Source organism: Mustela lutreola, chromosome 5 (genome assembly GCF_030435805.1).
Source record: "Mustela lutreola isolate mMusLut2 chromosome 5, mMusLut2.pri, whole genome shotgun sequence".
Taxonomy (NCBI): Eukaryota; Metazoa; Chordata; class Mammalia; order Carnivora; family Mustelidae; genus Mustela; species Mustela lutreola.
In genome coordinates this window covers 102,415,547-102,443,244 of record NC_081294.1, presented here as the reverse complement: position 1 = coordinate 102,443,244, position 27,698 = coordinate 102,415,547, and the positions used below count along the sequence as shown (strand labels likewise).

Here is a 27,698-nt window from a genome sequence, read left to right as displayed (position 1 = left end):
GTTCAATTCATTTGAAATTTCTTGTAACATTATGGAAAATTTCAAACATACTGAAAAGTTAAAAGAATTCCACATTAAGCTTCCAGAAACCCTGTACCTAGATTCTGTGTACTTATTTTTATTGCGTATTTACTATCAAGGAAAATACTCATGTATTTCTCCTCTACTTACATTCATAACACTTCTGATACCAGATGTATGGGATTTTTGACACATCAAGCAATTCTCCAACACCACCTGGGTGTCCTGCAATTTAGTTCATTTCTGACACTAACCCAAATTAGTACAGAATACACAGGTTAAGGGATCAGTCAGCCACCCCCACTTCAGATGCCAGTCACAAGTAGTAGGTCCCTGGATTACCCACAATTTTTGTTCAACTTGGCTACAAACTGGAGGTTCCCATGATCCTTTCCTTAAATTTGATCTTTTCCTAAAATAGTTAACAGAACTTAGGGAAACACGTTTACCATATAAGTTTATTATATAATAAAGGATAAGACAAAGGATACAGATGAATGCCCAGATGAAGATACAGAATCAGGCCTGGGAGGGTCCTGAGCACAGGAGCTTCTATCCCTTGGGAATTGGAATATGTTACCTTCCCAGCATGTAGATGTGTTGACCAACCTGGAAAAGTTCTCTGAACCCCAGAGTTTGGGGATTTTTATGAAGGCTTCATCATGAGGGCAGGGCAGGGGAGAAGGGGATGTGGAGCTGAAACTTACAAGTTTCTGATCATGACTTGGTCCTTCTTATGACCAGCCCCCATCCAGGAGCCCTACAAAAGTTGCCTCATTAAGACAAAAGATACTTCTGTAACCCAGGGAATAGCAAGGAATTTAGGACCCCTGTGTCATATACTTTTATCACTTACGAAATTGCAAAGGTCTTGGGGGTTCTCTATGAGAAGCTTGGGTGAGAGACCAAATACTAGAACAGAAATCTGTCCTAGCACCCCTGTTTATTAGAGTTTAGGAGCTCTGTGCCAGGAATCAGGGGGCAGATTTCAAAGAAAGTTAGTGCATTTTACCACAGAACAGCTCAACATTAATGTTGAGCTAGAGTTCAATAGTCTTATTCTTTTTGAAAAGTAAAATTTTCATACTGTAAAATACAGATCTTAAATGTGCTGTTTGATGAATTTTGACAGATATATTCACCTATGTAACCCAAACCTCTATCAAGATAGAATATTACCAACATTCCACAAATTTCCGTCAGGCCTCTTTCCAGTCATTCCCCATCCCCACTCTCTAGAAGCCACTATTGTTCTGATATTTCTCTGGTATTTTTCACTATTTCTGGTAGTATTTCACCATTAATCATGAGGTTAGCTGTAGGTTTTATAGCTGCTCTTTATATTGAGGAATCCATTCCTAATTTCTTGAGTGTTTTTTATCAGGAATGGATCCTGGGTCATAATAAATCATATATTGTTAGATACATTATGCTACTATTTTGTTAAGGATCTTTGCATGTATGATCATGAGTCATACTAGTCTGTAATTTTTTGTTGTTGTAATGATTTTGTCTGGTTTGGGATCAGGATTTGCTAATATTTTGTTAAGGATATTTATGTAACCTATATTCATAGGTAATATTGGTTCATAATTTTTGTTGTAATGATTTTGGTATTGGTATCAACGTTATGTAGACTTCATAAAATGAGTTAAGAAGTATTCTCTTCTAGTTTCTGGAAGAGTTTTCTTAAAACTGGAAGTTTTTTCTTAAATGTTTGACAGAACTTAGAGTGAAACTATAGAGAGAGCCTATAATTCTTTCTCTGTAATTTAATTTTGTTTGTTTGTTCTTGTGTCAGTTTTGGTAAGCTGTACTTTTTTAGGGTCACCTGAGTGGCTCAGTTAGTTAAGCGGTACTTTCTTAAGGAATTTGTCCTTTTTATCTAAGCTATAGAATTTATTGTCATAAAGTTATTTATAATATCTCCCTATTATTGTTTTAATATCTATGATCTTTAGGGATATTTATCTTTCCTGATATTGTTCATTTCCTCTCTTCCTTCTTTCCTTTCTCTTTTTTTTTCTTTCCTTCCTAAAGTAGTTTAAGCTAGAATATTATCAATTTTATTGCTTTTTTTTTCCCCAAAGAACTAACATCTGGCTTTAAATTTTTCTCTCTTATCTGTATTAAATGCTATTAATTTCTGCTTCTTTTGATCTCTGCTTATTTTGGGTTAATTTTTTTCTTTATCTAGCTTCTTAAGTTTAAAAATGAGGCCACAGATTTTTGTACATTTTTCCCTGCTATGGTCATTCAAAGCTTTAAATTTCCCTCTAAATACTGCTTTTGTTACATCCAACAGATTTTAATATGTTATATTTTCATTATCACTCACTTTGAAATACTTTTAATTTTTGTATGATTATTTGTTTGACCCCAAGATTATATTGGAAGTTGTTAAATTTTTAAATATTTGAGGATTGTCTGGGTATGTTTCTGGTATTGATTTCTAACTTCATTCCTTTGGTTAAAGGAATATACTTTCTGTGAATTTGATCCTTTTACATTTATTGAGAGTGGCCTGTTGCCTAGTATGTGGTCTTCTTGCTTAATATCCCTTGTATACGTGAATGTTTATTCTTCAGTTGTATCTAATGTCATTTAGATAGTTGTATCTATCTTCAGTTGTATCTAAATGTCATTTGGATGAAGATGGTTGGTAATATTCAGATCATGACTGTATTGATGGATTTTTTGGTCTAGTCGAGTATCATTTTATGAGAAGAGTATAGAAATATTAACAACTGTGATTGTGGATTGTTGGTTTCTCCCTTTAATTCTGTCCATTTATGCTTGTATTTTGAAATTTTATTATTAGGTACATACACAGTTGTAACTGTCATGTCTTCTGATAATTGACCTTTTAATTATTATAAAATACCTCTCTTTATCTCTAGTAATATACTTTGCCTTGAAGCTACTTTATATGATATCAGTATAGGCATCCTAGCCTCCTTATGTTTCTCATCTGTTTGCTATGTCTTTTACCATCCTTTTATTTTCAACCTATGTCTTTTTTTAAGATATTTATTTATTTATTTACCTGACAGAGATCACAAGTAGGCAGAGAGGCAGGCAGGGGGTGGGGGGAAGCAGGCTTCCCATTGAGCAGAGAGCCTGATGCAGGGCTTGACCCTGGGACCCTGAGATCATGACATGAGCAGAAGGCAGAGGCCTAAGCCACTGAGCTACCCAGGTGTCCCATCTATGTCTTTTTATTTAAAATTTGTTTCTTGGGTGCCTGGGTGGCTCAGTGGCTTAGGCCTTTGGTTCAGGTCATGATCCCAGACTCCAGGGTTGGAGTCCCTCATCAGGCTCCCTGCTCAGCGGGGAGTCTGCTTCTCCCTCTGACCCTTCCCTCTCTCGTGCTTTCTTTCTCTTACTCTTTCTCAAATAAATAAAATCTTTAATCAATAAAATGTATTTCTTATAGGCAGCATATTTCTTAAAGGCAGCTTCTTTATCCATTCTGACAATTTCTGCCTTTTAATTGAGGTGATTAATCAATTTTCATTTCATATAAAAGATTGGATTGAGGACTACAATTTTACTAATTGTTTCTTGTGCACATTCCCCCCGCTTTGTCCTTGCATTATTTTGAAGTAGTTACTCTGGTGATTGCAATATATGTCTTTGATGTTTCAGTCTTTTTTAGAGTTAGTGTGTTAATATTTCTATAAAATGTAAAAACATTGAACACGTCTCCCTTTTGTGTGTGTTATGTATAGATATATAACACATCTGTATACATAAATAACACAAAAATATAGTGTATAATATTCAATTTAAATAGTCACGTGCATTTTAAGGAAATTTATAGGGAAAAAAACTTGTATTAACTATATATTTACCATTTTTGATACTTTTCATTTCTTCCTCAAAGCTTTCTAATTAATAATATAGGAGAAACTGCTTCCATAACATTTTATGACAATGGGTCTTAACTGGAGTGATACCACCTTTCAGGGGACATTTGGCAGTTACTGGAATCATTTTTAGTTGTTACAACTGGAATGGGGATGGGGTGTTATTGGCATCTAATAAAATGCTCAGAACCACAAAGAATTATCCACCCCAAAATGTTAGTACTGAGTTAAAGAACCCCGGTTTATGGAGAAGGTTCTGGAAGGAGTTAGTGAAATATGCTTTTAAAATGCAGCATTTAGGTTTTCTTTCATTAATCCTATGATTTATTAGAATTTAATAAATATAACTTATACCTTTGTTTCTTGCTAACAAAGATAAAGGATACTTTTCTGTGTGGCTGGTTTTCTTAAAACAGTTGGTATTAGAATTGCTGTAAATAGGGATGCCTGCGTGGCTCAGACAGTTAAGCATCCAATTCTTGGTTTCAGCTCAGGTCATGATCTCAGGGTCCTGAGATCAAGCCCCACATCTGGCTCTGTGCTCAGTGTGGTGTCTGCTTGTCCCTCTCTTCTCACTCTGCCTCTCTCTACGCTCTCTCAAATAAATAAATAAAATCTTTTTTAAAAATTTACTATAAATAGCTTTTCACAAATAAGGAGAAAAGAGGGATGCCTGGGTGGCTCATTTGGTTAAGTGGCTGCCTTTGGCTCAGGTCATAATCCTGGGGTCCCTGCTCAGTAGGAAGCCTGCCTCCCCCTCTCCCTCTCCTACTCCCCCTGCTTGTGTTCCTTCTCCTGTTGTCTCCGTTTCTGTCAAATAAATAAATAAAATCTTACAAAAAACAAATGAGAAAAGAAATGTATGTTTTTGAAGTGACTTCTGTGTATTCCTACCAGCTAGGTTACTTTAATGGAAGTACCTTGAGCTATAAATAGTTCCCCCCACCTTTTCTGCAGAAAAGTAGCCTGCAGCTGGCATTCTCTGTGAGCTAATAATGACTCCTTTACAGCCTTTTTATCTGAGGAGGGCAGGAATAGTTTCAAATATTTTACTTCTTTAAAAAATTTTTTTTACTTCTTTCTATATTTTTTCACAATTGAGTTTTTCATAATTGAATTTCACAATTTACTTATTTACATATTTCTTCACAATTAATTTGGGGCTATGAATTTGATTTGTTCCTCAGATTTATTGAATTCATCTGATAATACAAGTTGTTTTCATGGTAAGATTATCTTGTCTCATATAATCAAAATGTTTTTAAAGAAACAACATAGAGTTTTTATTTAAAGGGCAAGCACTAAACATTAAGATAGCAAACATAAACAAATTCCATTTCCTTCTTGTATAATAGGTTGGACAGCACTTCATGAAGCTAGTGTGGGAGGATTTTATCAGACAGTAAGTGAACTATTAAAAGGTGGAGCAGATGTAAATATCAAAGGAATGTACCAGATCACTCCCCTACATGATGCTGTCTTAAATGGACATTATAAGGTACTGTGATGCTTTTGTTTGCAAAGCAAATACTATATTCTGCAAGTATTAAAAATCTCTGTAACTTCAGTTTTAGGAATTCAGTTTTAGTTCATTCTGCTAGTGGATACTCGGACTATGTAATAAAATAGTACTATGTGATGATTTGTTGTTCCTAATATAGTAGATGCCATTTAACATGTTACTTTTCATAAGTACAGATCATGTTTTGGTTATACATAATCTTTTTAAAATTAAGCATCTTTAAGACTCTTTGATAAGGTGCTTTAAAGGTTTTATCATGAAGTTTCTTACTTGTAGATTGTTACACAGTGATGTCCAGTCCTGATAGGAGGCATCCAGCTTTATGGGCACTAATTGTTACTTTCAGAGACCACATAAAACCTGAATCTCTTGGGTTTAATGATCTGCCAGTATATACTAGCATAGATGTACCAGTGGTTAAAATATCAAAATACTATAGTTCCATACAAATTGGTTAATAGTAGCTGCAGTTAAGATGATTGATCCTAGCACATACAGTTTATTTCAGATGATTGATCCCAGCAAATACACATACAGGCTCTGAGCCTCCTAGACATTTTTCTGGTCTAGGCACTACACTATAGGACTGAGGCACTTGCTAAAAATATCCTGTTATTTATTTTGGGTATTGTAAGTTTCCTCTGGGTTCAGACTCCTGGAGTAGGAAAGGGAGCTAATTATCTGGGCTCAGCAAGTTATGTTCTACATACTTCCAGAAGAAATGCTTGACAGGTAGAGTTGGAGATGGCTGCCGGGAGCCACAGGCAGAAACAGATAGAGCATATCCCTTTCTAATGTGAAATAGTACTTCAGTAAAGTTTAGGCTGTTTTGCCTTTTTTGATAATACACCACTTGCTTGTAGGTGTTCACCCCTGCACATTGTAGAAAGGGCTGGGGGGAGAGAATTCTGCTTGGGCCTTAATTTAATGGCCAGAAGAATGCAGGCTTGGACAAGTGATAGTGTGAGCCTTCTCTGTCCTTTACCCCATCTTCAAAGCTGGTCTCCATTAGAGAAACCTCATGCCAAGGATTCTTCCTTCTCCTCATGGCCCATCTGCTGTTCAACTTGTCAGAGCTGACCTATCCTAGTCAAGAGTTTTTTTGCCCTTTGGACAAGGTAAGCTCTGAGCACTTTAATTTTTCTTCTTTTCATTCTCAGTTGTTCTTTTGTCCCATCTGGTAACTTGGCTTTAGTCAATTTCTGCCTCATGGGTTAGAACCAGCTATCTCCTTTCTGGCCTTTGCAGATATGTAGCCAGCCCTCTCCTACTCCATCAGTGAAGTAAAAGAACCAAAGACACATGCCTCTGACCCAGAATCTCTTTTCTGCACTACCTGTCTCACTCCCTCTTGCCAAACTATGTATTCTTGGGGCTCATGTACTTCTGTCACTGAGGCATGTCCAGACTAATGGCAGGAGAAAAGAGAATGACAAGACAGAAGTGGAAGCCGAAAGAATGGTCATGAGAATTAAAAGCTAAAACCCAGTGGAATGGGATGAAATCACTGTTTTCCCTTCCCTTTTTATTTAGCTGGGGGTTGGGAGGAGCCAGAAAGTTATGTAATGCAATCCAAGAGAGATTCCCAAAGTGCCAGGTCAGTTCTGGACTGACTTAAGAACCAAAGCCTTAAGAATCAAAGTAAGGCAGAACATTGTTTTGGAGGATGGAGTAGGGATGACAAGAGCATCAGATGAGTCTCTAGGCTAACCTTGGGGAAATCTCTTATGTGATGCAAAGATTATCAGAAAAATGGTATAGACCCTGAGTATTGTATTGTCCCATGACTTCCTTGTCACAGGACTAAGGTGTCAGACAGGGAAGTCCTGGGAACCTGATGCTGGACTCAGCACCTAGAGAGTGTGAGCTTAAATATTCCAGAGTTGAAGAAACTTGAATATATATTGTCTTACAGGAATTGACTTTCATACTAAGAGATGGGACATACTAAAAGATAATACCCTATTTTTTAAGAATTAAAAAACCATCAATATTTGCAGAAGTCCAAATCTTTAGAGACAGAAAGAATATTAAGAATGAAAGGTAGAGAGTAGAGAATGGAGAATAATAACAGGTCATGGTTAAAGGGTTTCTTTGGGGGGATATTAAAATAGTTTTGAAATTGGGGATGCCTGGGTGGCTTAGTTAGTTGGGTGTCTGCCCTCAGCTCAGTTATGATCCCAGGGTCCTGGGATCAAGTCTTGCATCAGCCTCCCAGGGAACCTGCTTCTCACTGTGCCTGATGCTCCCCCTGCTTGTGCTCAATGTTCCAAAATTAGATTGTGGTTATAGTTATACAACTCTCTTAATATACTAAAGAATATTGAATTATATTTTTTAAATGGGTGAATTATATCTCACTAAAACTGTTAAATACATTTTTTAAATTGAAAAAATGAAATTTGAGAATTATAGATGATTGGCTTATTCTGATTCCTTAGAAAAATCAAGAAAAAATTATTAGACATAGGGAGACATTTAGACAAGAATATAGTTATCTGACCCCAAATTGCCAAGGAAATATTGAAAAAGAAAAACAAAATTGGGGGCATCTCGTTGCCTGATTTCAAGCTATATTACAAAGCTGTGATCACCAAGACAGCATGGTATTGGCACAAAACTAGACACATAGGTCAATGGGATAGAATAGAGAGCCCAGATATGGACCCTCAAGTCTATGGTCAACTAATCTTCGACAAAGCAGGAAAAAATATCCAATGGAAAAAAGATAGTTTCTTCAATAAATTGTGCTGGGAAAATTGGACAGCTGTATATGGAAGAATGAAACTCAACCATTTGCTTACACCGTACATAAAGATAAACTCTCTATGGGTGAAAGCCCTCAGTGTGAGACAGGAATCCGTCAAAGTCCTAGAGGAGAACATAGGCAGTAACCTCTTTGACATTGGCTACAGCAACTTCTTTCAAGACACGTCTCCAGAGGCAAGAGAAACAAAAGTGAAAATGAACTTCTGGGACTTCAGGTAAAAAGCTTCTGCACAGCAAAGGAAGCAGTCAACAAAACAAAGACAACCCACAGAATGGGAGAAGATATTTGCAAGTGACACGACAGACAAAGGGCTGATATCCAAGATCTATGAAGAACTTCTCAAACTCAGTGCCCAAAAAAACAAATAACCAAGTCAAAAAATGGGCAGAAGATATGAACAGACCCTTCTCCAAAGAAGACATATAGATGGCTAACAGACACATGAAATAATGTTCATCATCATTAGCCATCAGGGAAACCAAAACCATTGAGATACTACCTTACACCAGTTAGAATGGCAAAAATTGACAAGGAAAGAAACAACAAATGTTGGGAAGGTTGTGGAGAAAGGGGAACCCTCTTACACTGTTTGTGGGAATGTAAGTTGGTGCAGCCACTTTGGAACAGTGCGAAGGTTCCTCAAAAATTAAAAATAGAACTACCCTGAATAGAATGCAGTACTGGGTATTTACCCCAAAGATACAAATGTAGTGAAAAGAAGGGTCACATCCATCCCAATGTTCATAGCAGCAATTTCCACAATACCCAAACCATGGAAGAGCCAAGATGTTCTTCAACAGACAAATGGATAAAGAAGATGTGGTCATATACACAATGGAATATTACTCAGCCATCAGAAATGATGAATATCCAACTTTTGCATAAACATAGATGGGACTGGAAGAGATTATGCTAAATGAAATGTCAAACAGAGAAAGTCAATTATCATATGGTTTCACTTACTTGTGGAACAGGAGAAATAGCATAGAGGACATTAGGAGAAGGAAGAGAAAAATAAAGGTTGGGGGAAACAGAGAGGGAGAGGAACCATGAGAGACTGTGGACTCCAGAAAACAAATTGAGGGTTTTAGAGGGGGGAATGGGTGAGCCTGGTGATGAGTATTAAGGAGGGCAAGGATTGCATGGAGCACTTGGGTGTTATACACAAACAATGAATTATGGAACACTACATCAAACGCTAATGATGTACTGTATGGTGACTAATATAATGTAATAAAAAATGGAAAAAAAAAGAAGAATGTAGTGATACTTGAGAATCTGTAAGCATTACTAAGAACAAGTCATGTCAGACTCTGTTCAGAAGGTAGAGCCGGGTTCTCTTCCCCAAGATTATGGGCTGGAGTGTCAGTGACTTGCTTCTAACAACTAGGATATGTCAGAAGGGACAGTATATGACTTTTGATGCTAGGTTGAAAGTACTGTAGTTCTTCCATGTTCTTTCATTTCTCTCTCTCTTTTGGTTCATTAAATAAGAGAGGCCAGATGTCATATTATTAGGACATTTAAGGAGTTCTATGGAGAGGTCTACATGGCAATGAACTGAGGTCTCCATCGCATACCTGTGTGACTGAGGCATCTTAGGAAACAGAACCTCCAGCCCCAATCAGGTTTTTACACAATTGTATCTTCAGCCATCCTCTTAACTACATCCTCATAAGAAACTGACCATACTTCCAACCTGCACCAGTATCTCTGTGCCTTGCCTGCTTTGGACCTCCAACCTCACCTCAGCCCAAAAATGGACCCCAACTGCTCCACCAGGGGCTCCTGCATCTGCTCTGTCTCCTGATGACACAAAGAGTGCAAATGCACCTTCTGCAAGAAGAGCTGCTGCTCCTGCTGCCCCCTGGGTAGTGCCAAGTGTGCCCAGGTCTGCATCTGCAAGGAGGCATCAGGCAAGTGCAGCTGCTGTGCCTCATGTGGAGGAGAGCCTGTTCCAGATGTAAATAGACCAACATAAACATACTTGCAGATTTTTTAACTTTCTTGTCCTACCTGTACTCAGTTGCTACATTCCTGTTTCTGTGAAATATTTGAATGATAGTAACCTCATCTAGGTGCCTCTGAAAAAGAGAGAGAGAGAGAGAGAGAGAGAGAGAGAGAGAGAGAGAAAAGAAAAAAGAAGATAGAGATAGAGCCTGATATAAAACCACCTACCTGGGCTGCTCCCAAATTCCTGACCCACAGAAACTGTGAGATTATAAATATTTATTTATTTGAGCCACTATGTTTGGGGGTAAATTGTTAGGTCACAACTAATATAGAACTAATATAATTAGGTAGCAATTAATATAGAACTAATATAGGTAGAGCTAATATAGAACCTAAATATAGGTTAAAATAGAGGGGAGGGGTGCCTGGGTGGCACAGTTGGTGAGCATCAACTTTTGGTTTTGGCTCAGGTCATGATCTCAAAGTCGTGGGATCAAGCCCTGTTTCCGTGCAGAGTCTGCTTAGGCCTCTTTCTCCTTTTCCTTCAGCCCCTCCCAGTTGTGCTCTCTCACTCTCAAATAAATATTAAAATATATATATATATAGATGGGGAAATACTCAAAAAAAGTCATTTATTTACTGCCTTTTGGTGAGAAGAGAATGTTTCAAGTTAGAGGATATGTAAGTAGGCTTCAGAATTCATAAAATTAAGACTGCAGAGGGAAATGGGAAGTGTGGATATTTGGTGAAGCAGATTATCCATTGCCTAAATCAGAGATTGCTAAAATAATGTATCTACTCCCTTGGAATTACCAACTCAGATTTTCAGGAAAGTAGAGCTCTAGCCCCTGCCTTTTCCCTTCCCCTAGTCTTCTTTCTCATGATCCTTGATCCTGAGTCACTCTCATGTTATATGGGTTATTAATTGACACATAACCTCCAGAGATAAACAATATAGCCCTTTTGGCAACTCCCTTACAAAACTTCTTTTCGTTATTTTAAATTTTGTTTATTCATTTTTTAATTTAAATTCAATTAACATTTAATTCACATATAGCCTATTATTAGTTTCAGAGGTAGAGTTCAGTGATTCAGCAGGTGTACATAACATCCAGTGTTCATTACATCACATGCCCTCCTCAAGGCTGGTCAGCAGTTACCCCGTTCCCCCATCCACCTCCCCACCAGCAACCCTGTTTGTTTCCTAGAGTTCTAAGAGTCTCTTATGGTTTGTCTCCCTCTATATTTTCATCTTATTTTACCTTCCCTCCCTTACTCTATGTTCATCTGTTTTGTTTTTTATATTTCACATATGAGTAACATCATATGATAATTGACTCTCTCTGATTTACTTATTTCATTTGGCGTAATACCCTCTAATTCCATGTCTGCATTGTTGCAAATGGCAAGATTTCACTCTTTTTGATAGCTGAGTAATATTCCAGTGTGTGTGTGTTTGTGTGTGTGTGTGTGTGTGTACGTGCGCACACACATGCGTCTGTGTGTCTGTCTATCCTCTTCTTGATTCATTTATCTGTTGATGGAAATTTGGACTCTTTCCCTAGTTTGTGGACATTGCTGCTATAAACATTGGGGTGCAGATGCCTCTTTGGATTACTACATTTTTATCTTTGGGGTAAATACCTAGCAGTGCAATTGCTGGGTCATAGGTAGCTCTATTTTCAACTTTTTGGGGGGAACTTCCATATTGTTTTCTAGAGTGACTGTACAAGCTTGCATTCCCACCAGCAGTGTAAGAGGGTTCCCCTTTCCCCCCATCCTCACCAACATCTGCCATTTCTTGACGGGTATGAGGTGGAATCTCATCATGGTTTGTTTTTTTTTTTAAGATTTTATTTATTTATTTGATGGAGAGAGTACAATTAGGCAGAACAGCAGGCAGGGGGAGAGGGAGAAGCCGGTTCTCCACTGAGCAGGGAACCTGACATGGGGCTCGATCCCAGGGCCTTAGGATCATGACCCGAGCTGAAGGCAGCTGCCAAACCAACTGAGCCACCCAGGCACCCCTCATTGTGGTTTAGATTTTTATTTACCTGATGCCAAGTGATGTTGAGCATTTTTTCGTATGTCTTTTGGCCATTTGTAAGTCTTCTTGGGAGGAATGTCTGTTTATGTTTTCTGCGCATTTGTTGATTAGATTATTTGTTCTTTGGGTATTGGATTTGATAAATGCTTTATAGGTCTTGGATACTAGCCCTTTATCTGATAAGACATTTGCAAATATCTTCCCCCCTTCTCTGGGTTTTCTTTTGGTTTTGTCAACTGTTTCCTTTGCTGTGAAAAAGCTTTTTATCTTGATGAACTCCCAATAGTTCATTTTTTGCCTTTGTTTCCCTTGCCTTTGGAGACATGTCTAGTGAGAACTTAATGTGGCAGACGTCAAAGATATTGCTGCCTGTGCTCTCCTCTTGGATTTTGATGGATTCCTGTCTCACACTGAGGTCTTTCATCCATTTTGAGTTTATTTTTGTGTGTGGTATAAGAAAATGGCCAGGTTTCATTCTGTGTGTGACTGTCCAATTTTCCCAACACCATTTATTAAAGAGACTGTCTTTTTTCCATTAGATATTCTTCCCTGCTTTATCAAAGATTAGTCGATCATAGAGTTGATGGTCCATTTCTAGGTTCTCTATTCTGTTCCATGTATCTGTGTGTCTGTTTTTGTGCTAGTATCATACTGTCTTGATGATTACAGCTTTGTAATACAGCTTGAAGTCCGGAATTGTGATGCCACCAGCTTTTGTTTTCTTATCTTTTTTAAAAGATTTCATTTATTTATTTATTTATTTATTTGACAGAGAGAGATCACAAGTAGGCAGAGGGGCAAGCAGAGGTGGGGGGGGGGGGGATCAGGCTCCCTGCTGAGCAGACAGCCAAATGTGGGACTTGATCCCAGGACCCTGAGCTGAAGGCAGAGGCTTAACCCACTGAGCCACACAGGTGCCCCAGTTTTGCTTTTCTTTTTCAACATTTCTCTGGCTATTCAGGGTCTTTTCTGGTTCCATACAAATTTTAGGATTGTTTGTTCTCACTCCGTGAAAAATATTATTGGTATTTTGATAAGGAGTGCATTGAATGTGTAGATTGCTCTAGGGCATAAACATTTGAACAACATTTGTTTTTCCAATCCATAATCATGGAACATTTTTCCATTTCTTTGTGTGTTCCTCAATTTCTTTCATGAGTGTTCTGTAGTTTTGATAGTACAGATCCGTTGCCTCTTTCATTAGGTTTATTCCTAATTATCTTATGGCTTTGGGTGCAATTGTAAATGGGATCAGTTCCTTAATTTCTCTTTTTCTAACTCATTCTTAGTGTATAGAAATGCAGCTGATTTTTTTGCATTGATTTTATATCCTGTCACATTGCTGAATTCCTGTATGAGTTCTAGCAATTTGGGGGTAGAGTCTTTGGGGTTTTCCACATAAAGTATCATTTCATCTGTGAAGAGTGAGACTTTGACTTCTTTGCCAATTCAGATGCCTTTTATTTCTTTTTGTTGTCTGATTGCTGAGGCTGGGACTTCTAGTACAATGTTGAACCACAGTGGTGATAGTGGACATCCCTCCCATGGTCCTGACCTTAGGGGAAAAGCTTCCAGTTTTTCTCCATTGAGAATGGTATTCTCTGTGGGCTTTTCAAAGATGGCTTTTATGATACTGAGGTATGTTCCCTCTATCCCTACACTGTGAAAAGTTTTAATCAAAAAAGGGTACTGTACTTTGTCAAATACTTTTTCTGTATCTATTGAGATGACCAAATGGTTCTTGTCCTTTCTTTTATTAATGTAGTCTATCATATTGATTGATTTGTAGATGTTGAAACACCCTTGCAGCCCAGGAGTAAATCTCTTTGGTTGTGTAATAAGCCTTTTAATGTACTGTTGGATCCTATTGGCTAGTATCTTGGTGAGAATTTTTGCATGCATGTTCATCAGGGATATTGGTCTGTATTTCTCCTTTTTGATGGGGTTTTTGGTTTGGGGATCAAGGTAATGCTGGCCTCATAGAATGAGTTTGTTTCCTTCTGTTTCTGTTTTTTGAAACAGCTTCAGAAGAGTAGGTGTTAATTACTCTTTAAATGTTTGGTAAAATTCCCCTGGGAAGTCATCTGGCCCTGGACTCTTGTTTTCTGGGAGTTTTTGATTACTGCCTGAATTTCCTTGATGGTTATGGGTCTGTTCAGGTTTTCTATTTCTTCCTAGTTCAGTGTTGGTAGTTTATATGTCTCTAGAACATATCCATTTCTTCCAGATTGCTAATTTGTTGACATATAGTTGCTTATAATATGTGTCTTATAATTGTTTGTATTTCTTCAGTGTTTCTTGTGATCTCTCCTCTTTCATTCATGATTTTATTTATTTGGGTCCTTCCATTTTTTTGAGAAGTATGGCCAGAGGTTTATCGATTTTATTAATTTTTTTCAGAGAACCAGCCCCTAGTTTTATTGATCTGTTCTGCTGTTCTTTTGGTTTCTATTCCATTGATTTTTTGCTCTAATCTTTATTAATTCTTTTCTCCTGATGCATTTAGACTTTGTTTGATGTTCTTTCTCCAGCTTCTTTAGTTATTAGGTTAGGTTGTGTATTTGAGACCTTTCTTGTTTCCTGAGAAAGGCTTGTATTGCTGTATACTTCCCTCTTAGGACCAGCTTTGCTATATCCCAAAGTTGTGTTTCCATTAATTTTTTTAAATTCTTCTTTAATTTCTTGGTTGACCCATTCATTCTTTAGTAGATGCTTTTTAACCTCCATGTATTTGATTTCCTTCTAAATTTCCTCTTGTCATTGAGTTCAAGTTTCAAAGCATTATAATCTGAAAATAAGCAGGGAATAATTCCAGTCTTTTGGTTCTGGTTAAGACTTGATTTGTGACCCAGTATGTAATCTCTTGTGGAGAATGTTCCATGTGCACTCGAGAAGAATGTGTATTCTGTTACTTTGGGATGGAATGTTCTGAATATATCTGTGAAGTCCATCTGGTCCAGTGTGTCATTCAAAGCCCTTGTTTCCTTGTTGATCTTCTGCTTTTATGATGTGCCCATTGCTGTGAGTGGAGTATTAAAGTCCCCTATTATCACTGTATTATTATCAATGTGTTTCTTTAATTTTGTCACTAATTTGTTTGTATAATTGGCTGCTCCCATGTTAGGGGCATAAATATGTGCAATTATTAGCTCTTCTTGTTGGATAGACCTTTTAATTATTGTATAGTGTCTATCCTCATTTCCCATTACCTTCCTTGGTTTAAAATCTACTATGTATGTTATAAGGATTCCTATCCCAGCTTTCTTTTGATATCCATTAGTGTGATAAATGGTTTTCTGCCCTCTCACTTTCCATCCGGAGTGTCTTTGGGTCTAAATTGAGTCTTTTATAGATAGCGTATCAATGGGTCTTGCTTTTTTATCCAATCTGATACCCTGTATCTTTTGTTTGGGCCATTTAGCTCATTTACATTCAGAGTAACTATTGACAGATATGAATTTAGTGCCTTTGTGTTATATAAGTGAAGTCATTCTTTCTGTATATTGTCTCTGTTCTTTTCTGGTCTGTAACTTTTGGATTCTCTCTTCACTTAAAGGATTCCCTTTAAAATTTTTTGTAGGGCTGTTTTAGTGACCACAAATTCTTTTAGTTTCTGTTTGTCCTGGAAGCTCTTTATCTTTCCTTCTATTCTGAATAATAACCTTAGTGGATACAGTATTCTTGGCTGCATATTTTTCTCATTTAGCACCCTGAATATATCATCACAGTCCTTTCTGGCCTGCCAGGTCTCTGTGGATAGGTCTGCTGCTCGGCTTATGTTTCTACTATTGTAGGGTAAGGACCTCTTGTCTGGAGCTGCTTTCAGGGTTTTCTCTTTGTCTCTGAGACTTGTAAGTTTTACTATTAAATGATGGGGTATTAACCTATTTTTATTGATTTTGACAGGGGGGGCTTCTCTGTGCCTCCTGGTTTTGATGCCTGTTTTCTTCCCCAAATTAGAAAAGTTCTCTGCTATAATTTATTCCTATATTCCCTCTGCCCCCCCTTCTCCTTCTGGGACCCCAATTATTCTAATATTGTTTTGCTTCATAATATCTCTTCGCTCTCGAATTCTCCCCTTGTGATCCAGTAGTTGTTTATCTCTCTTTTTCTTGGTTTCTTTATTTTCCATCATTTTGTTTTCTGTATCACACATTCTCTCTTCTGCCTCATTTATCCTAGCAGTAAGAGCCTTCATTTTTTGTTGCATCTTATTAAAAGTATAATTAGTATCTTTATAATAATTATTCTGAACTCTGGTTCTTATATCTTACTTACATCCATATTAATTGGGTCCCTGGCAGTCAGTACTGCTTCTTGTTCTCTTTTTTGTGGTGAGTTTTTCCATCTTGGCCTTCTGTCCAGAGAAGCTTAGATGAACAAGAGAATAAAATACTAATAGTCACAATGACCCCAGAGAAATATACACTGAACAAATCATAGGAGACCAGAAATGGAAAAGAAAAAAAGAGAGAGGGAGTGAATATAATCAGACAAGTGAACAGAACAGAGCAATACACTAGATCCCAGGTGTACTTTGGTCTGTTTGTTAGAAGAAACTAGATCTCAAAATTGTAAAGAAAGAAAAACATATACCTACAAAAATAAAATTAAATACAATGAGAGGATAGAATGTAACTATAAAAATGAATATTTAAAGACTTAAAAAAGAGTTGATAAAATAAGAAATAAGTTGAAATGGAAGAAAGAGGAAAAATTAAAATTGAAAGACTAAAGCAGGGCGCCTGGGTGGCTCAGTGGGTTAAGCCGCTGCCTTTGGCTCAGGTCATGATCTCAGGGTCCTGAGATTGAGTCCTGCATTGGGCTCTCTGCTCAGCAGGGGGCCTGCTTCCCTTCCTATCTCTCTGTCTGCCTCTCTGCATACTTGTGATCTCTCTCTGTCAAATAAATAAATCTTTTAAGAAAGAAAGAAAGAAAGACTAAAGCATTGTGAGAAAAAAACCTCATGAATTCTGTATATCCTTTCCCTTAGTACTGGAGTTTTACAGTTGTCTTTGATGGGTAAACTTGGTCTTAGCTGGATGTTCTTATTGATCTTCTCCGGGATCTTCTCCGGGAGGGGCCTATTGTTCTGATTCTTGGGTGTCTCTGCCTGGGGCAGAAATGCACCAAGGGGTCAGGCTAAGTAACCCAGTACAGATTGCTCTGTGTGGCTTTTGTACCCTAAAGGCTTTCTGTACTGCTTTAGAGGATGAGAATGAAAATGGCAGTCTCCCAATCTCCGGCCCTTGGAGCCAAAAGCTCACTCCCCTCACTCCTCAGTGCACCCATCCTCAAGGAAAAGCAGTCATTACTCCTGTCTCCCTGGTGTCCATCTACTGTCTGTGCTCACCCAGCCTGTGACCGAGCATTTTTATCTAGGCATGTGACCCCGTTTCAAGTCTCCAAACCCTGTAGACTCCTGTGGCATACATCCGTGCTTCCTTCTGGGGGAGAAAGGGAGTTCTTGCCTTGGTTCTGAGACTTGCTGGTCCCTGATCAGAGCAGTTGCCTGACCTTGCCGGTTTGCAGTTTATGGCAACCCCAAGCTGAAAGCCCACGCCTGGGCTCACTGATTGCAGCTGGGTTCCCCACTCTGATATTTGGGAACTCTGCTGCACTCAGGTATGCCCAGTCTGCTTGTGACCTCGGGGATCCTGAGACCATGCTGTCCCACCTAGGATTCTGCCCCACTTCACTGCCCGAGGACCTTTCAGGCAGGGACGTTCCCCACCAGAACAGACTTCTAAAAGTTTCCATTTTGTGCTCCACTGCTTATTACTTTTCAGTATCCAGCTGATGGAGGCTCCCTCCCCTTGCAGTTTATTTTCCAATACATCACTAGATTCACTTCTCCGAACCTCCTACCATGCAGAATGTGGTCACTTTTCTATTTGTAGTATTATAGCAGTTCTTTTTTTTAGATCTCCAGTCAAATTCACAGTGTTCAGAATGGTTTGATAGCTAGCTAGCTGAATTCCAGGGACTAGACAAAACTAGTGTCCCTTACTCTCTGCCATCTTCCTTCCTCTCTCCCAAAACTTCTTTTCCTAAAAGAAAGCTGTGTACTCTTTTTTTTTTTTTTTTTTCTGAATAAAGCATGAAGATCTAGCATAAGTTCATTATCTTCTTATACCTCATCTGGCTTATATATGATTACAGATTTAATTATATCTACTGTTACTTTCAATTTCCCTATCTAGCATTAAATTCTCATAATAAAATAGTTTGAAAAGCAGAATTGCTGAGTCTGGATAATGTTTAAGGGATCTGGCTTACATTGTCCCTTTGTGGTATTGTGATTTTTTCTCTCCTAGTATGCTTTGTTATAAAAGGAAGAACGTATATGTATTTACTTTGAAGGGGATATGTAATTTACAGAAATTCAGATCCCTTTTCTCATTCCAGATTAACATAAAAATTTAGGCTCCTTTTAGTGTAGGTTTACTTAGAGCATACTCCCCACATCCTCCCTGATAACATGCATTCTTTTATTAAAGAATATTTATTGAATATTTACTCTATGCCAGACACTGAGATAGGCAGTAACGATGTAAAGATGATTAAGACATGTATTTGTAGTAGAAGCTTGTAAGCAACTTAAACATCTGTCAAGAGGCTACTGGTTAAATAAAGTACTGCACATTCAATAGTAGACTATTACTTAGCTGCTAAAAATAATGAAGTTCATTTTATACTGATATGGTACAATCTCAAAGCTTTGTTCAGAGACAAAATATAGGGGAATGTATATAATATATGACTACCTGCATAACAAAAAATATGTATACATATGTCTGTGTACACACACACACACACACACACCCCTGTTAGGCTAGGTTGTGGAAAAATTCAGGAGAAACTATAAAAAGGGCTTAGGAAAATTGGATGCCTGGAGAACAAGGGTAGAGGAGGGAAACTTATCTCTCATTGTATACTTTTCTGAGCCTTCTGTATTTGAACTATATTTATTAACTCCTTATTCAAAAATAACAAATTTTAGAAGAAAAATGTAGTCCTACTCTCAGAAACCTTAGTGTATAGAAGAGACAGATATATAAGAAATAATACAATGATAAATACAATATATATTGTGCATTACAGTAAAATATGTACCTGAAAGAAGGGAGAGGTCATTTTTCTCTAGAGCAACTATGGATGGGAGATCAGGGAGTGCTTCATGGAGGAGGTTCCTTGAGGAGCAGTAACAGATTAAGGGTTGAATGGTTTTTCCCTAATACTCTGAGGAGGAACAGCAGCAACACAGTTAGAGGTAGAAGACATAACCATCTCCTGGAACCTGTTAAACTTATGTTTTCTACTACAGAACCCAATGCTAATTCTTCTTATATCTGCCATCTCTAATTTACCAGCACTTGAACTATATTTACATTTCTGACCTTTCCTTCCTCCTTCAATACCTTCCTCCCTCCCTCTCTCTCCCGGTCTACCCCTTTCTCTCTTTTTTCCTCTCCTTCTCTCCCTCTTTCTCTCTTTTTTGTTGTAAGAGAAGAGTATGTATATCAACAAGTTATGATTCAGTAACAATTACATTAATTTTTTTATTCGGCAAAGTTGTAAGTAAATCCACACTGAAAGAAATACCAGGTATTGCTTAGAATTGTGTGCTAGCTCACATGTCCAGTAATATACCTATTGTCTGGGCATGCTCACATGAACAGTCTTCCTGTAGGTGGCAGAGTTACTTCTTTTGAATGGAGCCAATCCGTTACTTAGAAGTGACAGTGGAAAATGTGCTGTGGATGAGGCCAAAGATTCACGTATGAAGCGTCTTCTTGAGAAATATATTCCTAAACACCAAAAACATCTCCTTACATCAGGTAAATTGTTCTGTTATATTTGTTTATCATATTCATAGAGAGTTACAGATTGAATTTAGAATTATAGAAAGTTTCGTTTCCTTCTTAGTTTTGAGAAAATCCAACCAGTGGTGTCCTTGTTCCATTCCTTTAATGAAGCACACTGACTTGTTCGCAAGTACACATAATGGAAGGATTCTAAAAGAACAAAGAGAACAAAGAGAGATCATATCAAATGTAATTTTCCCCTAGCTGTGCATTGCAAACTGTTAAGAAAACTTCTATAAAGTTGTGTTTTTTTTTTTTTCCCTGACAGTTTTTTGGCTGAATAACCTGATATGATGTAAATTGTATTTGGCTGTATCTTTTTTGACGAGTATGGCCAGGATTGTTTATTTCTATTTCTATTCCCAAACAGTCTTTTCTTATGGCTGTATTTTTTACCCTGTCATCCATTACAGTGGTAAAAATTGAACTACAAAAGAACTCGATTTATGGTTGTCAATAAGAAGAATTTACATCATGGCACTTTCTTTATATTCTCCTTAACATGTCTGTTAGATTTTTTGGTAAGATCACAACATTCTTCTGTTCAGAACCCTGCAGCGGCTCTCCATTTAATCTAGAAGAAATGTCAATATCCTTACAGTGGCCTACAGGCCCCTGTTTTAGCTGGCCACGCTAATTAATTTCTTCTCCTGCCATTCTCTGTCTTTGTCACTGGACTTCAGTAACACTGGCCTCCTTGCTGTTTCTCAGGTGGGCCTTCCCCACATCCTTCAAGTCTTAGTTCAAATGTGATCTTCTCGGGGGGGGGGGGGTGCTTAGACCATCCTATTTAATACTGCAAACTGCTTCCTTCCTACCCTCACTGTATTAGTTATTTATCACTATGCAATAATTACCCAAAGTTTAACATCTTAAAACAACAAACATTTATTATCTCTCAGAGTTTCTGAGGATTAGAAGTCTGGAAACCTTTAAAGTGAGTAACCATTCTGGATTAGGGTCTCTTATGGGTTGCAGGCAAGTTCTTAGTGAGGGATGGTCATCTTGGGGCTCAGCTAGGACAGGAAAATCTACTTTCAAGCTCACTCGAGTGGTTCTTGGCAGGCCTCATTTCCTCACTGCTTGCTAGCTGGAGGCTTCAGTTGCTTGCTACATGAGCTTTTTCCACAGGTCTGCTGATAGCCTGGCTCAGAGGAAGTGATCAAGAGAGAGAATCCACCCAAGACAGAGCTTCAAACTTTCTGTAACTTAGTCTTGGAAGTGATACATAACCAGTTCTGCAACATTCTATTTGTTATAAGCACCTTTTGAAAGGAGTAGTATCAAAAATTTTATAAACATGTCTTTCAAACTGCCACACTCATTCCAATCCCTCTTGCCCTACTCTATTATATTGATCTTTTCCCCACAGCACTTAACACCTTCTAACACATTGGACAGTTTATTTTTTGTTTTCAGTCTTTCCTCAAGAATCTAAGCTCAATGAAGGAAAGGATCTTTATTTAGTGTGGTGATGAGTACTAAAATGCCTTGTCTGCAGTAGGCATTAGTAAATATTTGTCGAATAAATAGTGTGTTAGTCCTTTTAAACACAAACAAGCAAATTCTTTACCTTCAAGAGATGTGTATGTGCCTCATTCACTTTCATTAAGCTATATATGTTTTTTAAAGATTTTATTTACTTACTTGAGAGAAAGAGAGAGCACAAGGGGAGAACAGAGGGAGAGGGAGAAGCAAACTCGCTGCTGAGCAAGGAGCCTGGCATGGGGCTCAAACCCAGGCCCCTGGGATCATGACCTGAACTGAAGGAATGTGCCCAACTGACGGAGCCACCCAGGCACTCCATTAAACTATATTTTAATAAAATTTTCCCTAAAGAGGTAACTGTTTGAATACTGTTGACTAAGGACCAAGACTTGGATTAAAACACCCTACTGTATAATAAAGAGATAACATTACTGATAATTAAAGGCTACCAAGAGGTAATTAATAGTTCTTTAGAACAAAAGACTTCTTGCCCTTCTAGCCCAATCTCATCAGAAAATAAGAGGGACAGACTATACCTTTTTGAGGCCAGGTCTATAAAAGCACATTGAGATGGATTATTATATTCATATTTATATAAACTGTATAGATTATTGCATTCATATTTACATTTCAAGCTATATGAAAAATTGCAAATATTCAGTTGGAAGCAAAAGTATGTATATTTATACATTTTTGTTTTGATAATCTGCTTAATTGCTTAACTTCTCTATTTCATGGTAGCATGCATGGTTTTGCTCTGCTGAGAGTACTTTCTCCAGCATTTTAGCTCTTTCTCCAAGTCTAGAATCTCATGTTCAACAGTGCCCACTTTTGACCTATACTTACCCAAGGGAATTTCATTCATGGAAGGAATCCCAAGCCTTTCTTCTTTGGAGATAGCTCCCACTCTTCTTTAGGGAGGCAATTTACCAAGGTGGGCTATATTATGCTTCATTGGGTGGTTTGAATATTTCTTAAGTTAATAATCAGCTTACTTAATATAAATGAAAAAATTAGCTTACTTAAAGAATATCAGAGTATTTGCTTTTAAATTTCAATTGAAGATCTTTTAATGAATAAAAGACTTTTCCTTATGCAATGTATTTTTGGTGCTTTTCTGTTATAGAATATAATATATCTACTTTGGTATAGAACAGGAGTTCATTCTTACTAATTTCCTAACTTACCAACTTTATAAGTTAGTAAGAAATTGTAAGCAATTTCTTACTAACTTACTAACTAACTGAAAAGAATAACAGCAACATCACTAAAATTCACCACCTCAGGGGCACCTGGGTGGCTCAGTGGGTTAAGCCGCTGCCTTCGGCTCAGGTCATGATCTCAGGGTCCTGGGATCGAGTCCCATATAGGGCTCTCTGCTCAGCAAGGAGCCTGCTTCCCTCTCTCTCTCTCTGCCTGCCTCTCCGTCTACTTGTTATTTCTCTCTGTCAAATAAATAAATAAAATCTTTAAAAAAAAAATTCACCACCTCAGAATTTATATCTGTGTACTGTTTTTTTTTTTTTTTAAGTTGGTTATACTAGGGAATATAGACTTTGAAAACTGAGATGGGCATTAAGGAAGGCACATGATGTAATGAGCACTGGGTGTTATATACAACGGATGAATAACTGTACTCTACATCTGAAACTAATGATACACTGTATTTACTTCATTGAATTTGAATAAAATAAGATGAAAATTAAAGAAAAAATGTTAGTTGAAAGATGCAAAGTGAGAAGGGATGAAAGCCCCTCTCTTGCTTCCAGATTCTCTTAGGAATTATGCCCCAAATGGTGGTTCCTGTAGAACCAGAAGCAGGTTTCCGTAGAACCAGAAAAAGGTTTCTGCTCTTTTATTTAAAATACTTTTATTTATTTTTGTATTTTTAAGATTGTATTTATTTGAGAGAGAGAGAGAGAGACAAGAGAGAGCAAGAGCAGAGGAGAGGGAGAAGCAGTCTTCCCGCTGAGCTGGGAGCCAGATGCAGGACTTGATCCCAGGACCCTGGGGTCATGGCCTGAGATGAAGATAGACACTTAACTGACTGAGCACCTAGGTGCCCCCTGTTCTTTTATTTAAGAACCAAAGTTAGGAGAAGGCACACAGTCCTTTTTGCTCTTGAAAAATAATAATAACAAAATTAATAATGGAGTACTTTCTTTGTGCCAGGAAGTTTTCTGAACTTTTTACATGGATTATCTTATTTAATCCTTGTAACAATTCTATAAGATAAAGACTGTTAATACTTTCATTTTATGGAGCTGAGGCAGAGGCATTAAGAAACTTAACCCAGGGTCACTGAGCTGCTAAGCAAATGAGTGGAAATAGAAACTCAGGAGGAGGCTTCAGAGACTGTGCTCCATTGAAGGACATTCTATGAGTCAGCCCTCCTGCATGAGGTGAATAGGTGAATGCCAGGCCTCATTATGTACATTATAATTTGATTGCTGTCATGAAAATTATTCTCAAGAAATAAAATGTTCTTTTTCCCACTTATATCGCTGTTAAAATATTTTTACATTTCTAGATCATAATGGATTTAAAGAATTTTGTATTTTTTACATATCACATCTAAGATGTTCATTCATTTATTCCTCCTTCTATTAAATAATCATTGAATACCTCCTATGTACAAGGCACTGTTTCTAGGTTTTTATCTTTTGTGGCCAAATGCATATATAGGTAACTAATTGTATCTCTACTATTTAAAAGAGACACTAAAGTACTTTTATTATCAACCTAGGTATATTTTATTCAGATCATCTTTTTTTGTCTTACACATTCTCAAGAGTAGCCTTTTCCATGCATGTATGTTTCTCTTTTAAGAGAGTGAAGCATTAATTCATACTAGAACCTTAAGAAGCTGACATATTAGGAAATGATAATCCAGTTAATTACAAAAGAATCTTTTGCCTTATTAAAGTAGTTTGTAGCAGTTGTGTATCTGGATATATCTGTGGCCAATGTTAAAATAGTGAGTTCATTGCTAGTCTTTAGTTTTTGTTGGAGCATATTGCTTTTCCTATAGTATTGGGCTTCTAAAACATAGGAAAGTTATCAATTATAGGAATGTTATATGTGCCAATTTGAATGGAAAACGTTTGCATAATTTCACTTATTTCTCTGTTTTTTTCATGGCAGAGGACTGGTGGGTTTTGGAAATCTAGAGTCTGATCATTGGAGGCTATTTTCTCTGATTTTCTCCTTTTGTTTATAGCTCAAAAGAACAGTACCGGTCCATTAGACATAGAGGATACATACCAGCAAAAGGTATAGCTCTGTTTAGTAATAAATATGTTTATGGAATGAACCTGCTGTTTATTTTATAGATTATCAGAGTGGAAAGAAAGATGGTTGAAGCATTCATCAGGAACAGTGACATCACCTTTGCTTTTAAGAAACTTTGGAATAATTACATGAGGATCAGAGGGTTCTGGGCTGTTAGTTTGTGAAGCAATTGAGTAAATTTAGCTTATCTTGGCACACTGATGTATCAGTAGCCATTTCCTTTGTCCTCCTCTTCATGGAACCTTGAGGTTTATCAACCATGTCGAATTTCCTCTGGCCTAAGCACAGTACAAGAGCCAAAGGTGTTGATCCATTCCTTCAAATTTTATATGGTGGGCAGTTACTCTTCATCTGGTACTTGGGTTGTGGTGAGTGAGAGGAAGCGGTCTCTCTGTTTTAATCTTCAGCCCACAATGATTTTTTCATGCAGATCAATTTGGGAGGATGTCTGTCTTGTTTTTAAGTTCCTACTTCTGCTGCCCTACCTATAGTCTGTCACAGATACTAGATGAAAGAACTCTCTTAATCTAGCTCTGTCTATACAACAATGAAAAGATGAAATTATTTCTAAAGCATTCTTGTTTGATTTTGCTTAAAGCCCGGAAAAATGAAGTAAATTAAATTTTTTTATTATGCTTTCTAGGATTGATACTGCTAAACACTGGCAAAAACAAATTAAAATATGAAGCAGAAAATACACAGTAATGTACATAATGAGTTTTAGTCTACTACATTTGTCTTTTTCTGTTAGTTGTCTTCTTTAAAATATCAGTTGTACATATCCCATCAGGCCCTGTGGTTAGATCAAATCATATAATTGAATGAAGTAATGGTTTGATTAATCAGCAATCCTGAATTAATTGAATATAGAACTACAGCTGAAAATTAAAGCTAACTTTATGTTTTTTTCTTTAGAAACCAAAATTCAGTTCTAAAAATCTCACTGGGTTTGTTTGTGATGAAAATTCCAACAGACAGAAGTCAGAACTTGTAAAAGTTAATGAAGGAAGCAAAGAGGGTTTATTTATAAATAAAGATGTATATGAACCTTACCAAAAAGATTCCAAAGACACAAAATTTGTTAACTCTAAGCATAAACAATTAACACTTCACCAAATCTACTCTACTACGGGACTCCAAAAGAAGAGTCTTCAGAGTGTCAAAAGTCCTAACACAAACGTGTCTACTGATAAAGGAAGAAGAAACACACGACATAAAAGAACTCAAGTGGATGATGCAAAACAAGAAATATGCAGTCCAAGAAAGACAATAGCTCTTTCTTCTTTCAGAAGAAGAAACAGATTGGTTACTGGTCAGCACGATGATCTCCAAACCTTTGATGACCTTCCAGAAGAGTCACATAAACTTTTTAGCCCAGCTCTGTCAAGCCTGAAAAATGGATTAGGTAACAGTATTGAGACTTGTTCAGTTCCCAAAGAGACACATGCCCAGGGCCTGGATTTATCAGATAATCAAGAAATAAAATTCTTAGAATCCACTGACCAAGAGGAAGCTGTTCTTTTCTCAGGACTTGGCTTACAGAAAGAAACCAAGTTACTACTTGTTACTACAGATCAGCAGCCTAACTGTCACCTAGAACAACAGAGCATTAGCCCTCATAAATCTCCTGAAAACAATAACTCAGGTCAGAAAGGTGAGAGCCTTAAAAAGTGGGAAAATTCTTTTGCATCCTTGATAAAGGAAAATTTTAATAATGATGATGATGATTGCTTTACCTCTGAGAAGACTGTAGCATGTAAAAGAGTGGTATGTTCTACAGGTTGCAAAAACCATTGTAACGATAATGAGAATATTATAACAAATATAGAAGAAATGGATTTTCAACAGTTTTTCCCTTCTGAAGACCATTTTTCACAGGAAAATGAGTTGAAAGCCTGCAATCTATTACTTCTACAACAGGAAGCTGTTAATCTTTCTGATTCAGAAAATACAATAGGTCCTGAACAACATGTTGCAAATTATGAACAATGCGCATGTGAAACTTCTTTTGATCACTCACATGGCAGTCCTGAGCATACTTTCCTAGCTTGTCCAAGAACATTTTCAACACAGGAAGCTTCAAAGTTGACTAGTCATGTGAAGCTGTTCAAAAGGCCTCAAGATTTTAGCACTAGAGCACCAACTCCTTTAATGGATCAAACAGATATTCATATTGTGGGAAAGGTAAATGAAGGAGAAGACCCTAAAAGGAATTACAGTGATGAAAGCCAGAAAACAAGTTCTTCAAATGGGTCTTTATCCACAGTTGTTAATTCTCAAGTAATAGAAACAACTACAGTTGAAAAAAGGAAACAAGATCTTCCAGAGAGCAAAACCATACATGATACAGTTTTTTATTCTACTGACAATATCAGTAAGGAATTGACCAATATCTCACAACTTAGACAGAAAGAAGAAAAGGAAATTTCTCATAAACCAGGTATTGGTAGTATCACTTGCTTTGTACACATCTGTATTTTTACTTATTTTATAGAAATTTCTAACTGAATTCCACTGAACTAGCCGAACTGACAAGAATGAGGACATGTAGACTATATAATTTAGGGATACTGTTAGTTAAGTAATATTGTTGACTTTGAAAATCAAACTGTTATTTTCAGAGATTGTTGCTAAATTGATATTGACAGAATAAGCAGTATTTCTATCAATTTTTATGTTTTATGTTTTTTAATCTATTTTTTATATTTTTCTTTTTAATATGGCACTTATTTAGTATCCGTTAAACTAACATTTCCATAGCAGGAAACTGTTAACTCTGTTGATTTCAGTGATTCACTATATTCCCATCAGAATTGCATCCAGCAAACTTTGTTTATTATATAAAAAAAATTTTTAAAGATTTTATTTT

The 27,698-nt window shown here is 37.1% G+C and overlaps 1 protein-coding gene and 1 pseudogene across 1 annotated transcript in view; both read left to right on the top strand.

Moving 5' to 3' along the window:
• The window catches only part of ANKRD31 (ankyrin repeat domain 31), a 151,440-nt gene that overhangs the window by 55,886 nt on the left and 67,856 nt on the right, over window positions 1-27,698 (top strand). The window contains 4 exon segments of the mRNA XM_059173363.1: window positions 5,246-5,388; window positions 19,876-20,023; window positions 24,759-24,811; window positions 25,745-27,269. Coding sequence (XP_059029346.1) covers window positions 5,246-5,388; window positions 19,876-20,023; window positions 24,759-24,811; window positions 25,745-27,269 — 1,869 coding nt within the window.
• LOC131831491 (metallothionein-2-like) lies at window positions 9,942-10,163 on the top strand (annotated as a pseudogene).